At 28.4% G+C, this 15,397-nt stretch overlaps 1 protein-coding gene across 7 annotated transcripts in view; it reads right to left on the bottom strand.

Moving 5' to 3' along the window:
* Doa (Darkener of apricot) overlaps window positions 1–15,397 on the bottom strand; it is a 165,437-nt gene that overhangs the window by 3,809 nt on the left and 146,231 nt on the right. For 4 of the 7 annotated variants that reach the window (XM_065516081.1, XM_065516082.1, XM_065516085.1 and 1 more), the window contains 8 exons: window positions 5,520–5,595; window positions 4,570–4,636; window positions 4,369–4,482; window positions 3,396–3,486; window positions 3,013–3,183; window positions 2,774–2,943; window positions 2,511–2,624; window positions 2,229–2,437 (listed from right to left, as the gene is read on the bottom strand). In XM_065516081.1, coding sequence (XP_065372153.1) covers window positions 2,229–2,437; window positions 2,511–2,624; window positions 2,774–2,943; window positions 3,013–3,183; window positions 3,396–3,486; window positions 4,369–4,482; window positions 4,570–4,636; window positions 5,520–5,595 — 1,012 coding nt within the window. Of the gene's footprint in view, window positions 1–2,228; window positions 2,438–2,510; window positions 2,625–2,773; window positions 2,944–3,012; window positions 3,184–3,395; window positions 3,487–4,368; window positions 4,483–4,569; window positions 4,637–5,519; window positions 5,596–8,126; window positions 10,218–11,853; window positions 12,265–15,397 lie in introns of those variants that run through there. The other 3 variants (XM_065516083.1, XM_065516080.1, XM_065516084.1) reach the window with 2 other exon arrangements.

The raw sequence follows: 15,397 nt of genomic DNA, 5'->3' as shown, positions 1-15,397 counted from the left end.
TGTACTGCTGGTGTTCTTCTCATACCTTAATTTTATTGTAAATGTAAATTTTCGAATTTTTGGTTTAACAAACTATGTTTTCAAATTTAAATGAAAACATTGAAGTAATAATGAAATATTTTTAATTTTTAATACCAACAATACAAAATCAGCAACTTAAATTTTGTAGCACGAATATGTAATAGATTTTTCATACTGACATTTGACATGTATGGGAAATTAAGAGGATACCAGTAGGTTTTTATACGTCCGTAGGTGTGGACCTTAAATTTCCAACTGTGCCGTTTTCTTTTAAACAAGACAGCGCAATCTTATTATATACCCTTATGAAAATATATCATTAGAAAGGAAATAATGAATTATTCTATATATATTTTCTATTTGTTTGTATTTTTGTTCGTAGTCTATAAAAACTAAATTTAAAAACCTTAACAAAATCGAACGATTTGAAAACATAAATTTTGTCAATTAATTGTATTTGATACAAATTAATTCTTATTTCATAAAAATATAACAAAAATAGAAACAATCCATACAAAATACAAACGTGACAATTCCTTCGAAAAAGCCAAAATTTATGAAATTGATCAAAGTCAGTTTCCTTGGAAATAATGACTTTGAGGAATCTATATTTGATTCACATCAAATTTTGAGCATCATCAAGATATTTATCATACACACTCTAGGACTGTAATTTGTTCCTTTGATATTTTTTTTTGCCCGGCGGACATCTCTCTCTCGAATGGACGTATATTTATCAAGCAATGCCTACCTAAATAAAAATTTAAATTGCATCTTTTAGCAAGTTATTTTCAACGATAATTTGCTATAGATTTCTTTTAAATGGTTCCACTTCTTATAAATCGGACGAAGGATTCTCTGATTTGTTTAAAAGCCGTATTTGCACAAATTTGTTACTCGAAAACTATTTCGATAATCAGCAACAATGTTTATTTAATCTTTCAAAAACAGTTTTTTTTCTTGTACCTATTTTAATTATACATTATAATATAATGTACAAAACTTATTTTAGTTTTATTATCATGAAACCAAAAATTCGAAAATTTTCAAAAGGTTTGTGACTGTAAAACATATATACAAAATTTGCCAAATATTCTCATTTTTTCTGATTACAGAAATACAAATAATAAAGAAAACTTACTCTTTTGAAAGATAGCGGAGCAAACCTACCTGTGTTTTTAAAACGAGAAATTTGGCAAATAGGATAACTCTACATATTAATATGACAAAATACACTCACACCTTATTATTGGACTTAATCACACATTTAGTTAACTATACAGACATTTTCCTCCCTGATCCTAATTTTTGGAAATTTATCCATTTACAACGTTTTAAGCAAATAGACTTTAAATGTTATTTGATTACAGTAAAAACTGAACTCTCAATGAAATGAAAGAGTAGAATTAGTATTTAGAAAATTGTTTAAAATATGAACTTGATGATAATGAATTTAACACTGGATACTCTATTTTTATATATTGAGGGTATTCATTTCAATAAATAGAAAATTACACTCTGATTTTTTTACATTTTAAGAAACAAACACAAGAAATGAAAAATTCCAAAAAAAAGTTGTATTTTTTTTTCATGTTTTTGTTGTGTAAAAGTGTAAAAAATCAGAGTGTAATTTTCACTTTTTTTGAAATGAATTTATTTATTTAATGCAAAGAATGAACAAAATTAATTTCAAGTTGTTTTATCCATATAATAAGCAGTTTTTATTGATAAAACTGTGGCGAGGAAAATTGTAAGCATTTTCCTTCAAAATTTATGATTATATAAATACTAAAATCCGGTGCAAATCTAGAGAAAAAACATTTTAAACCATATATGTGTCATTAATATTGGTGGACAATAACATACTCAAAAGTCTATTACAAAAAAAAAGTGTGGCCTATTTATATATAAGATCTTAATAATTTTACACATGAATGGAAAATATTGGAATCTACTTAATCTAAAAAACATTTCTTCCAGATTTACAAATCTCTAACAATCTTTGAAATTTCCTTCTGCGACACATTTGTCATGATTTTAAACCAAAATTGTTTCCATTAAACAATTACTTAAAACATGTTTGTGTTAATACTTTACAAAACACACAATTTACAATAAAACCAAAGATATTTGAAGAACAACAAACCATTTTTTTTAGTCATTAAAAGAAAAAACATAAAAAATATAACAAACAAAGACGCACTCACCTAACGTAACACGTTGTGATGGTTCATAATCCAACATTTTCTTAATTAAATCAAATAATTCACAATGATCTTCACTGTCACTCATTTGATATCTAAATAGTGGCTTACAATGATCACGCACATAACGACCGGCCGATGACTTTTCATCCCAATCCAACTTACCATGATAGAAATATTTTGTTTTAGTTTTGCTGTAAAGAACATGATTGCTATAGGTTAATCGAATTTCATGAAGTAAACTGCGCCTTTAAATAGTGAAAGCATGTTAAGTTTATACATTACCGTGCCATACGATATGGTATCTGTCCAAGTATGCGTTCCATCATGGCAAGATGTTCACGATTGTCATGGGTTTGGAATAGAGTAATGCCCAAATAAAGTTCAAAGAGAATACAGCTAAAAAAAAGAAGAAAAGAAATGGGTTAAAAATTTATAATTAAAAACAAAATTGTATATTTTGAGAAACATTTTGTCGAATTATCAAATATTTTATGGATTTTTCGAAGTTAGTTTTTATATTTTACTATAATTTTTAGACCACTTACCCTATAGACCAAACATCACATGGTTGGGACCAACCCAGTTCGAGTATAACTTCTGGTGCACGATAATGACGTGTCGATACTATGGTACTATGATGCTCATGATCGAAAGTGGCCGAACCAAAATCAATTAGACGAACATCGGTATTTTTAACACGTCTTACTTCACGATTCTACAATAAAATACGTTAAGATATTAATAAAATTAGGAATTATTAAACATTTTCTTAAGAAAAACTTACAATCTTATGATTATAATGTGTGTTGTATTCTGAATCAACAAAAAGTATATTTTCAGGCTTTAAATCTGTGTGCGTTAAACGATTGTCATGTAAAAATTTCACAGAATAGCACAGCTGATAGGCCATGTGTCTCACTTGTTCCAATGGATATGGTTCGTAGTTGTTCTCACGCTAAGGTAATAGAGTAAACAGATGTTTTAATTATTATACAAATATTAATTATTACACAAATATATATATAGACTGTTTCCGTGTTAGACATATTTGCAGGTTTTAAACTTGAAAATGTGCCATAATTGGGTTCAGTTATAAAATATGAATAGGTGATTGCAAATTGAAGATAATATTAGGAAATTTATTTAGATTTATTTGTAATAACTTACCAAGAAATCGAAAACACTCAAACCTAACATTTCAAAAGCAATGCACATGTGTCCGTGATAATCGAACCAATCTATCATTTTTACGCACAAACTGGAAACAAAAGTAAAGAATTAAATTAGAAATCATAAAAATATAATTACAATTTTAAAATATTTATTTATACAAATAATTCGAAGAAAATGTTTGTATTTGAAATGAAAATATATGTGAAATTTTGGGAATTCTTCATAAAATTAATTTTCCTTACTCAATTATTAAATGTTTCTTTAATTTAACTTTTTAATTCACAATTAAGATATTTCTGAATTAAGCACAAATTTAATGATTTGAAAGGATTGATTTATTATCGGTTATGGCTTTTTCAAAAAAAAATTCAATGTGTTGAAATAGAAAAAAATAAAGAATATTGCTCTCAGTGAAGTATTTCATAAACAAAATTCTCAGATTATATTAATATTTAATATTAATTCAGAGGAATAAGAAAAATTAAAGAATCGTAGAGCAGATCTGAGTTGAAAAACAGACCGCGCATTGTGGAAAGTGATGTCTATAATTTGAATACCGAAAGTTTTGTGTCGCACACTCGGAATAAAGATACCAGCGGATGACCTTTCAATATTAATTTTAGATAAACAGAACCATTTAAACTCAATTAAAGAAAAACTAGGAACAATTTAATTTTTAAATTCTCAACGAAATGAAAGCATACAATTTTAAAGGACATTTTTTTACAATTCTGTATTCCTTATCCACCGGAATGTTTTTTTACTGAAGCATTTTGTGTGATAGCAAACTATTCTGGGTACAAATTTATATCGGTTTCGTTTTTTGGACTAGAACGAGTTTTCCACAAACAATCCAACACAGCTAGATCGACTTAGAATTTCATAAGCTCTTAGAGTAAAAACATTAATTATTTATATCATTGAATTATATAAATTATTTCTTATAAAATCTAAATATTCTACTTACTGTTCACAATTTGGATCCTTTTGTGCTATCTTTTCTAAAGCATTAATTTCCAATTTGGCAGCTTCACGATATTTTTCCACATTCTTAATGATTTTCAAGGCCATACAAAAGTCCCTTTTTTGATAAAAAAAAGAAATAAAACATAAATATGATTATATATAAATATTCAAACTAAAATACTCGCAAACAAAGCCAACCAACCTTTCCATATCTTTGACCTTAACAACACGTCCAAATGTACCTTCACCCAAGGTGGCCATGATTTTATCTGAAAATTCATAGAAAAAAGCTTATTGAGTAAAGAAATGATCTTGAACCCTTAATAAAAGTTAATTAATATTATGTAATTTAAACATTAATAAAACCTGATTTATATATAGGACACTGGACTATAAAATATTGTGAGAAATAAGAAATCTACGGATATATATAATTTTTTAATACTTGAGATAATGTTTGGAAATAAAAGGAGGGAAAATAGTTTAAATAGTTTTTTTTTTTTTAAAAAAATAAACTAATTATGAAAACTAAGCGCGTTTTTTAAAGGGAAAATCATAAGAATTAAATTTATTCTTTAATATTTATTAAACATTTAAAAGATTTGGTTTTTGAAAAACTTGAAAGCCTCAATAAGTGAAACTTAAAAAGAAAATGATAAACATTTAAATGTTCATGGAAAATAAAACAAAATTATAAACAATATGAGTAAAACATATTCATTAAAATAATTATTAAATTTTAATAATTTAATAATTATCGTTAGATTTTTTATAAAAAAAATTGGAATTGATAAAAAATAGAATAAATGTTTCTGTTTGGGCAAAATTAATTGATAACAAAAACATTTTTCAAATTGAAATTTTTAAGAACTCTAAACGCGCTTTTTACCAAAAATAAAATATTTAAAATTTTAAGAAAAAATTAAAAAAAAGAGAAGCAAACAAATACTGAAATTAAATAATATTGTGTTGATTAGAACAAATATGTTCAAATTTTTGTTTATCTTCCTTTGTTTAGATTATGTAGGGATCATTATCCTAACAAGATGGTATACCCTCTCTTTTTTTGTCCTAAATATGTTTCAGTAAATGGAAATATAGTAAAAAATAGGAATAGGAAAAAAATTAAAAAAACAAAAAAATGTCACGAACATCTGTGATGAAGTATATCGCCAGAGTGATAAATCAAGTGGCCATCAGGATCATCTTGTATGACGGGCTTTGCTGTCTGTGATTTTTTCAAGATTTGACCAAAGGTATAAAGCGAAACGTTGGTGGTGTTTTTTGTTTGTATATTTGGTTTGATTTAAAAGTTTTTGGTACGATGCAGAAAGCAGCAACAGCAGGTTTGAGAAGAAGAAATCAGCAACAGGGAGACAATAGTTGATTTGCAGTTTTTGCACGACGTGGATTTTTCATGATTGAGAAGGGGTGTTGTGGATTAGAGAGTTTGTGTTATTGGGTCGATTTGGTAGGTTGATATTGGTTGAATTTGTCATCGTTCACAAAAAAACATATAAGAAAGAGAGAAAAAAAAGAAAAAAGAAAAAACAGAGAAAAAAAAGAAAAAAATATCCATGGAATCGATGGAATGGCATCAACAAACAACGTCAATATCAGCAACATCATCATTAGTAACGTCATCATTACAGCAACCGCAAAAGAAGTCCAAAATAAAACATCAGCATCAATTTTTCGTTGTCAACATCATTGAGAAACAGCAGCAAAGTCATTCAAATCATCATTGTCATCAAATCCCACGTTGACACCACATTTTTTTATAAATACCAATATTTTGAAATATTTCCCCAAAAGCAAAGCCATAATATTCCATCATCATCATCATCATCGTTCAAAATCAAAGTCATCATCATCATCATAAACATCATTGTGATAATCATCATCATCATACATAATCAAGAAAAACACGAAAAAAATACGTTCGTTTTTTCGATAAGAAAATTAGTTCGGACAAATTGTTGTTTTTGTATTTGTTATTACAAAAACTAGCAATTGTTTATTTTAAATATTTAATATAATATTATGTTTTTTTTTTTAAATTAATATTACAAATTACAATTAATTATATATACATAGTGTTAACATTTAAATAAGATTTATTAGTATTTAAAAAAAAAAACGAAAAAATATATAAAAGATTTAAAAATTAAAAAAGAAAATTTGTTTATTAGATTTAAATTTTAAAAAATTAACCAAAAAAAAAATTCAACTTGTTATAAAAATGCATAATTTTTGTTGTTAACATAGAGCTGTTTTAATAAAACTAAACAATTAATTTATTAAATCATTTGAGTATAATATCTTGTAAACAATAACATCTTATTTTAAATATGAGGACCACTTTTTGATATCTCGTAACTTAAAATTTTTATTGAACACGAAATAATGATGCTAAACTACATTTTTATGATTGGAAAATTGTTTGGCATTATTATTTTATGTTGAAAAAAATGTGATCGGTTACGGAACATAGTGCTATCTAAGATCCTTTATTTCATCTATTCAATTATATATTTATAATCATATAAGGATTAAATTAAAAAAAGATCAAGCAAGTTTTTAAAAATATGAATCTCAATTGCAAATGTCACGTTGTAACTGATTTTTTCACCTATGTCAATATAAAAAACCTGAAAACAAAAATCATCCGACATATCAGCAGGTGGCCAATAATATTGACAATATGCTAATAATATTCCAGATGATTTTTTTTCCAAATAAATTAGAAATCAGAAGGCGTTTTAGAAGATTTCAGTTCCTCTGAGAGAAAACTGAGTTTTAGTCTAAACACCTATAGTTCTCTTCAGATTTTGAAATTTTAAATTAAAATATCGAATAATAGATAATTTAAAGAAAATGTATTTATTATTTAAAATTTGTTTGATATCATCAAGTAAAAATTATAAGAGAGCTACATTCGGCTGTGCCGAATCTTATATACCCTTCATCAAAGTAAACTTTATGATAAATGTTTTTGGTAAAAAAAAAAATTTTTTTGGTAAAACAAAATCGAGGTAGTCGTTATTTATATCTCAGACATTTATGGACCGATTTTACCGAATTTAAATAGCAACGTAAGCGGAACTATGACGGATATATTGATGTATCGATCATGTATGTAAGTTATTTGGGGACTTAACAAAGTTGATTTCAACATACAGACGGATATGGCTATATTGACTCCGCTATATATAACGATCAATATGTACATGCATACTTTATGCAGAGAAATTACAAGGGTGAAGGGTATAAAAAATATATTTTCATTTTGTTAATAAACCTGTTAATTATTACATTTTAAACCTCATAAACATCATGCAACGCAAGAAAACTCTTGTATTAGACACAAAAAAATACATTCTATATTTGAAAACAAACAATCGATCATATAAACTGCGTGTAAAAAAGTGTAACAGCAAGATGTTTTTATTTGAAGTTAGAAAAGGATGTGGGGAACTAAAAGGGAATAAAGAGGTTTTTGAATGGGAATATAGTAAAACACTTGAAGTATAATTGACGTTTGCAATAATCATGTCAAAAGACAATAGACACTCTATACAGCACGGAAAATAAAGCTTCAACATAAAATGCATTTTATTTCAGTTATTTTCTCGAAGAAAATGACAAGACGAGCGTGCATTTAAAGCGTAAAGCATAAGAAAGCGATATTGTTTTTTTTTTGTATTATTATTATTAATTAAATTGAGTAAGTAGAAAATTTGAAAATAGTGATCTTACAAAAGACGAAAAAGTTTTTGGAATGCGTGACCTATGAAAGAGAGACGAAGATGTGGCACTTTTTGATAGTTGATGTTGCTGTTGTTGATAGTGTTGTTGTTGTTGCTGCTGATAAGCTTGCATTTGTTGTCGTTGATATGCGGTTAACGTTGAAGATGCACCCCCTGCACCAGTAGCCGTAGGACGTCTACTACTACTACTTGGTCCATAGGCAGATGTGTATGGATCATAGAGATATGGGGATTTATAAGAATCTAGATAATGTTCTCGTGTGGCGGGATAACGTGATGCTGGTCCAGAATTTTCAAACTCACTTAGAACCGCGGCAGTACGTGAAGTGGCAGCACCCGAGTAGGGTTTTTGCTGCCTAGAAGATGTCCCACTTAGACCTAAACGCTCACTAATGCCCCCAAATGCCAAAGCACCTGAACTAGATGAGTGCATAAGACCCGTAGAAGATGATGTGCTAGTGGTAGAGGGTTTGGTTAAGGGTGGTGGTCTATATTTAGAAAGATCATTGTTAAATCTGTCGTTATTTAGGAAACGACTAGTGTTTGATGTAGAGGAGGTAGTGGAGGAAGAGGGAAGATTTGTTGTTAATTTAGCAACAGTAAGATCTTTGTCTTTAGTGGCATCTAAAGTGGGTTTGGAGATGGAGGAGGTGTTAGTGGTGGCTGTGCTATTCTGTGTAGTTGTGGTGGTGTTGGTGGTAGTAGGTTTTGTTGCTTTAGTACTCGACTCAGCATTGTCATCAGAACTTGTTTCTGATTCTTCCTCATCCTCTTCTTCTGAAGAGGTGGAACTATCAGTAGTATCAGTTTCGTTAGTTACTTTTTTAGAGCGTATTTTCTTCTGCGGCTGCATATCCTCCTCCTTTAAGCCATTACATTCAGTGTTTGCATTAACGGTATCCTTAACCGCTTCCTTGTTGGCTATTTCGGCATTGTTGTTGTTGGCATCTTCCTTTTTAGCATTTTCCTTTTCACGCTCCTTTTCTTTTTCCTTCTCTAATTCCTTTTCCTTTTCTTCGAGAGCCTTTTGTATTTCCTTCTCTCTCTCAGCTTCTTGGGCATAACGGGTCATGCGTTCTCTGAGTTCTGTACGTTTGCGCATGCGTTCTTCAAACTTTTTCGCTTCTAGATATTGACCGTCATCACGTAAAGCTATAAGAATGGCAGCATTATCAGCAGATGAACGATCATCTTTTAATATTTCTAACTCTTCTTCTGTCATCTTATTACTTGTGGCTGGGCGATGGGTAGAAGATCCCACAGAAGTTACCTCCGCTCGCTTATGGGCAAAACGATTGCGAGAATTCAAGGCGTGACTGTTGCGGTCTACAAATTCATCCGGTGGCGGTTCATAGCGAGGTCGTCCGCCAGCTGAGGCCTCGCCGGCTGCTGACACAAGACTATCACAGGTCTTGTTACGGCCATAGGTTTTTTGTCTTCTATCCCCCACAGCAGTGGAGGTGCTGGCGGCTGTGGTGGAGGCAGATACATCATTTGTATCATAATTTGAGCTACTGGGACCTAGTCGTGAACCATCATAATAATTACTGTAATCCAAACCACTACGCGGTTTATAACTAGAAGCATATTCACCATCACGTCCATAGCGCGACGTATTCGGATTATACTCATCATGATATCGATGATCATAATGAGTACCATAATTTCGGGCTCCCGTTCTATATCTACTGCCGCCATAATCTAACGGGTACTTGTCATCTACCAGCGCTAAGTCTGCCCCAGCCGTCCGACCATTCGTTGAACTGGCTGTGGTCAAATAACCACTGTCATTTGAATCACCCAAATATCTTGACTTATTTTTATGCAATCTATATGGGGTGCGTTCTTTACGATCGGCGGCATTAAAGGATGAGGAGGAAAGTTTGGGTTTTGCAGCCAGCAAATGATGTGCAGTTGCTGAGCGCCCCAAAGGATTGAGATTTTCATCGGGTTCTAAGGTTTTATCACGATCATCGTGTTTGCGACGACCTAAAATATCAGAATATTTATTTTCTAACCGTGACACTGCACTGGTGGAGGTTGAAGCTACTGGTGTTTTGTCTTTATCATTGTCTTTGCGCTACAGTGTATTTGGTTTTGGAGCAAGCAAAAAAAGGTAAAAGAAATAAATTAGACTTGTAGAAATTTGGATGTTGAAAGACAGATTTTTGGGATTTTCTTGCTCCAGGTATTGGAAATTTGCTGGTTTTTTAATTATATTCCATAAGATTTTTTCGTTTTCGTTTTACTTGTATAATTAATATTATATTAAACTAAAAAAAGAACTCCTACAGATTTTTTGTCTTTTATACTTTAACGCAACGCAATTATGAAAATATAAACAAAATTGAAAAGATTCTCTTGTATTTTGTCGGTTTCTACACATTTTCAAAATTTTCAAATCATATTCGACCTTCAAAATGAAAGGAAAGAAAAATATACACATTTTCTTAGATTTACTAGAAAACGAAAACAAATGAAAATTGAAGAAACCAAAATGAGCTAAAGACAAAAATTAAAAAAATGTGCACTAATTTTTTTTGTTTTTGTAAACTACTTTTGGCCATTTGGGTGTATTATTGGCTGACTTTGTGTGCTGGGGTGTATTTGAATAAAAATAAAGATTAATTTCTTTTTTTTTTTTTTGAATTTCTCATATCTAACGGCAATGAATTTACACAGTTGCATTTCAATATTTTTGTTGGTTGTTTTCTAAAGTGAAAATCAAATTAATTAAATGCAATAATATAGGGATAGAATTTGTGAGATTGAGCTAAATATTCATGAATGAACTTGAGTTTTGAGTGTTAATATATAAAAACAAAATGTTTGCTTCAATTATTGTATGTATTTATTTTTAATAAATGACATAATTTGAATTAATATCAAAAATAATTATATTTAATTGGCAATTAAGAAATACGTAAACATTTTAATGGCTAAACAAATATTATACAAAAAAAAATATGATTTTGAAAACTTGATTTGTTTTACTGATTATTAAAAGTAAGATTTTGCAATGTTTAATGAAATTTGGTTGGAATATTCTTCAACAGATTATAACCAATATTTTTGGAATATTTTAAGGTTTATTCATGAAGGTCAAAGGTAATTTTTAAGAATTATTTTTCATAAAAATATAAAGAAATATTTTGTATTTTTGATAGATTTTATTTTGATTTTAGGAAAGTATATCGAAAACAGGGTCTAATTTGAATTTTATGTTTAATGAATAAATATTGCAGTAAAATTTTGTTTTAAATCGTTTTCAATAGTACTATTTGAGAATCCATGGCTAATGTGCAAAAATGCATTGAGAAAAGTTAAATTTAAAAATCACTTTAAAACACACTGTCTATAAAAGAAAAATAAACAACTGATTCAGCTTGTTTAACAATACAAAACATATGTATCATATATACACATCTATATCTATCTATATAAAAAGCAAAAAAAAAATCTAACTAATAAATAAATTTGAATGAAATATTTTGCCGAAAACAAAAATATATTAAAGAAAAAATATTTCATGAATCATGCCATGGAATCAAATAGGTATAATTTTGTTTAAATAAAACAAATTTTTATGCACCCTTCACTAACAATTTTTTAATTTAATTGTAAACTAAACCACCTTTTCTTTATTTTAAATAAATATATACCAGCAAAGCAAGAAAATTCCAATCGTTGTAACTCTCTGTAAATGAAATACTAACACCAAATGTACGCATTAAAGGTTTGTAATACGTTGAAACCGGACTTAGATTTGAGCGTAAACGATCTAAGGCCGATACATTGGCGGTGGTGGAACTCTTTTGATAACGACCCGTTGTAAGGGGATCGTAGGCCGCTGAGGTGCCAGCACCGCCATAATAACGGTGATAACGATAGCGATCACTCATCGGGTCGGTGGCTGAATTATTGTTGGTGGGTGTTTTCGAAGATCGTTGAAAATTTGTATCTCTATGATCGTCTTTATCCTTAGAAAATAGTTTAGAGTTGCGATGTTTTTTATTGGACGGAGTTTTGCTTTTACTGCGTTTTTCACGTAAAATAACAGATTTCAAATCACTGTGTTACGAAAATTAAATGAAATTTTATTTTTAGATTTTTCTTCTATCACATTAATTTTAATTTATATAAATAAATAAATATTGCTAAATAATACAATCACTTTAGATGCTTTGATTTTTCACTTTTATTTTAAAATAATTTCCTTTTTCTTTTTCAAAATAATATATTTTAATTTTTTTTATATTTTATATAAATATAAATTTAATTTTATTATCATTTCATTTTTTATTTTTAAACATTTTTTTACTTCTATATAAAATTGAATTTTTCTATTTTCGCAATCACTTAAAAAAATAAACTACAGCCGCGCACCGCTGATTAACATCATCGAACGAACGTATTGTCGAAAAATCAAAAATTAACTGAATCTCACGGCAATAATTTGTGTTTTTTTGCTCTCTGTCTTGTTTTCACAAAACCGAACAAATACGTATAAAAAGAAAAATATTGTGAAAATGTGTGAAAATTCTATATAATAAAATAAATAATAAAATGTTTATAAGAAAAACGTTTTTCATACAAAGAAATTAACTGAAAAAAAAAACACAGAGAGAATTTCACGAACATGGTGATTTCTTATCTTTATTTTATTTATTTTTTTTTTTAAAAACTGAGAAAATTGAAATTTAAGGGGGCGTTTAAAAAAAGTCATTAGTATATTAACAGCAAAATAATAAGTAAGACAATTTTCCAAAATAAAAAAAAAAAATTTCCTAGCCGAAAAGTGTGCACATACAGACACACCAACACATTTATAAAGGTGAATATTATTAAGGAAATGTCAAAAAATAAACAAAGCACGAGAATTGAAAACAAAGTCAAAATAATATTTCAATTCCTTTAAACACCTGGGAATTTGAATTCGCACATACTACATACATACATAAATATGTATAAAAAATAAAATTAACATTGAACTAGTTTTACTAAATTTTAATATTTGTCTAAGTATAAATAATGTAGTTTTAAAAAATTCACTATTATTTAGCGGCCTAAAATTTTGTTATCACATTTAATTTAATTTTCATAAATATTACATGAGAACATAAGAAAAAGAAAGAAACATAAGAAAAATGTCTTAATTAATTAAAAGAAAATTTTTTTAAAACTGAAACTAAAAATACCTAAGTGTGAATCTCAATATGACTCATTATATTTTAAGATGGAAATATGTACGTTTGTCTTCTTTTTAATGCATATTCTTTATACTTTTTGTTTATTTTTATATTTTTTTTTGGCAAAATTTTGAAACTAGTCATTTATAAATTTAGGCCTATTATAAATAACATTATGACAGCTACATATTTGTAAATTTAATAGTTTATAATCTGTTTTATTATGGCCATCATCTCTAGCTAAATCTTTAAAATGTTTAATAATTTAATAAATTAAAAAGTAATTCACATTTGTAGTTGTTTATACAACGTAAGAGGACAGCTATAAATTGTATTCTTGTTAATGTTTCACACGTTTCTTAAACATGTTGTTGAGAAAATGTTTAAAATATTAATAAACATGTTATATTTCCGGTTAGGACGAACGAGTACAAAATAAGATGTGAACGCTGTAGAAATACGTTTCTTTCCAAAAAAGCATGTCAAGATTTTTTAACATAGGTAATGGGGAGTCATTATTTTATGTATTACATTGTAATAAAAGCAATATTACGAATTTACTTTTAGGCACATATACTTTTTTCACAAAGAACAAAAATAAATAAAAATGATACATATAATTCATAACTCATTTGAAAAACATCCTGTAAAAGCTTTCTTTCATAGTTTTGGTAACTAATTATTTCATCTAGTACTTAGTAATGAGCGATACATTTTAGTTCAATACAATACAAATGGTGGAATACACTAGTATTGTGATCGCCTTAAATAGTACACGAATTTTTACACGAAAATTTGATAAAATTCTAAAATAAATATTTCTTGGATTATTGTGTTTTCAATATTGCAATTAATTTGTCAAAAAAAATGGAAAATTAGAAAACAAAACCAAGTTTCAAAGATGGTGAGTAATCGTTATCACCGCCATAATAACGGTGATAACGATATCGATCACTCATCGACTGGGTGGCAGAATTATTTTTGGTGGGTGTTGTCGAAGATCGTTGCAAATATTTATCATGAAGATTTGAGCAGAGTAAAAGAAAATTAATTTTAAAGTGGAATGAAATTCAGTTTCTCGGATTGCTTAAAAGTAATTTCATAGTATTAAAACCTTCAAGTGCCAGTATTGACCATCAAACAGATATTTCTGACCTAAAAATCAGATGTTTTTTTATCCGTTAATTTAAAGCAAAGTCTACAAAAAGAGCCAAATGAAAAAACTTACAAATGAAAAAACTCGTGGTGAATTCGTAATTCGATTTCATTCAAAGTTGTATGGTAGCTTTACACGTTGTATTTCGAAAATGTTGCCTTTCGAATCAAACTTCTTAATGACCCCAAGTCACGTAAGTTCAAAATGGTTTCGATTCTGTTAGATTTTGATTTTAACATATTCCTATTCCGTTGTAATTGAACGATTTTTAGAAAACTAATAAAGCTGCTTATTTATTTCATTCCGAAAAGGTTTTTTGCTGAATTAATTCGACTTTCAATCGGAATAGAATTCTGTACAATGAATAGCGAAACGTAAGTCCTTGCTGACTTTTTCCCAGCTTCCAGGAATGAAAACAAAATTCCCCAAAAAAAATTTTAATTTGGTAAACAATTCGAACATTGTCCAAGTCGTTCGTCGTACATTATTTGGCTCAATAAACACAACTTTTCCAACATTTTTATGCCAAGAGAAGTAAATCTGCATATTTGTCAGGAATTCCTAATAAAGTGGAAAATTTATATTTATAGAAAAAAATCAGAATTCCTTATTACTTATTTCATCAAAAGAAAATAACTTTTTTAAATTTCTCATAAAACGTATAATTACACTTAAATTTATTGACAAGTTAAAATTTATGTTTTAATCGTGCACTATTTATGAAGATCATACTTAGTCAAGAGCTTTTATCTCGAGGCTGATTGTCAGCACAATAAAATCGTGGTTTAGTCATGTTAAATATATGAAATTCATCCAGGATAAAAATTCCGCAGGAATGTCCAAAATGGAATTATGAGACAATTTGTAATTATAAATGGGTTTTAAAAAAGGAATGTTTTATTAATATAATATTTA

Source organism: Calliphora vicina, chromosome 1 (assembly GCF_958450345.1).
Source record: "Calliphora vicina chromosome 1, idCalVici1.1, whole genome shotgun sequence".
NCBI lineage: Eukaryota > Metazoa > Arthropoda > Insecta > Diptera > Calliphoridae > Calliphora > Calliphora vicina.
This window is presented reverse-complemented; position numbering and strand designations above follow the sequence as displayed.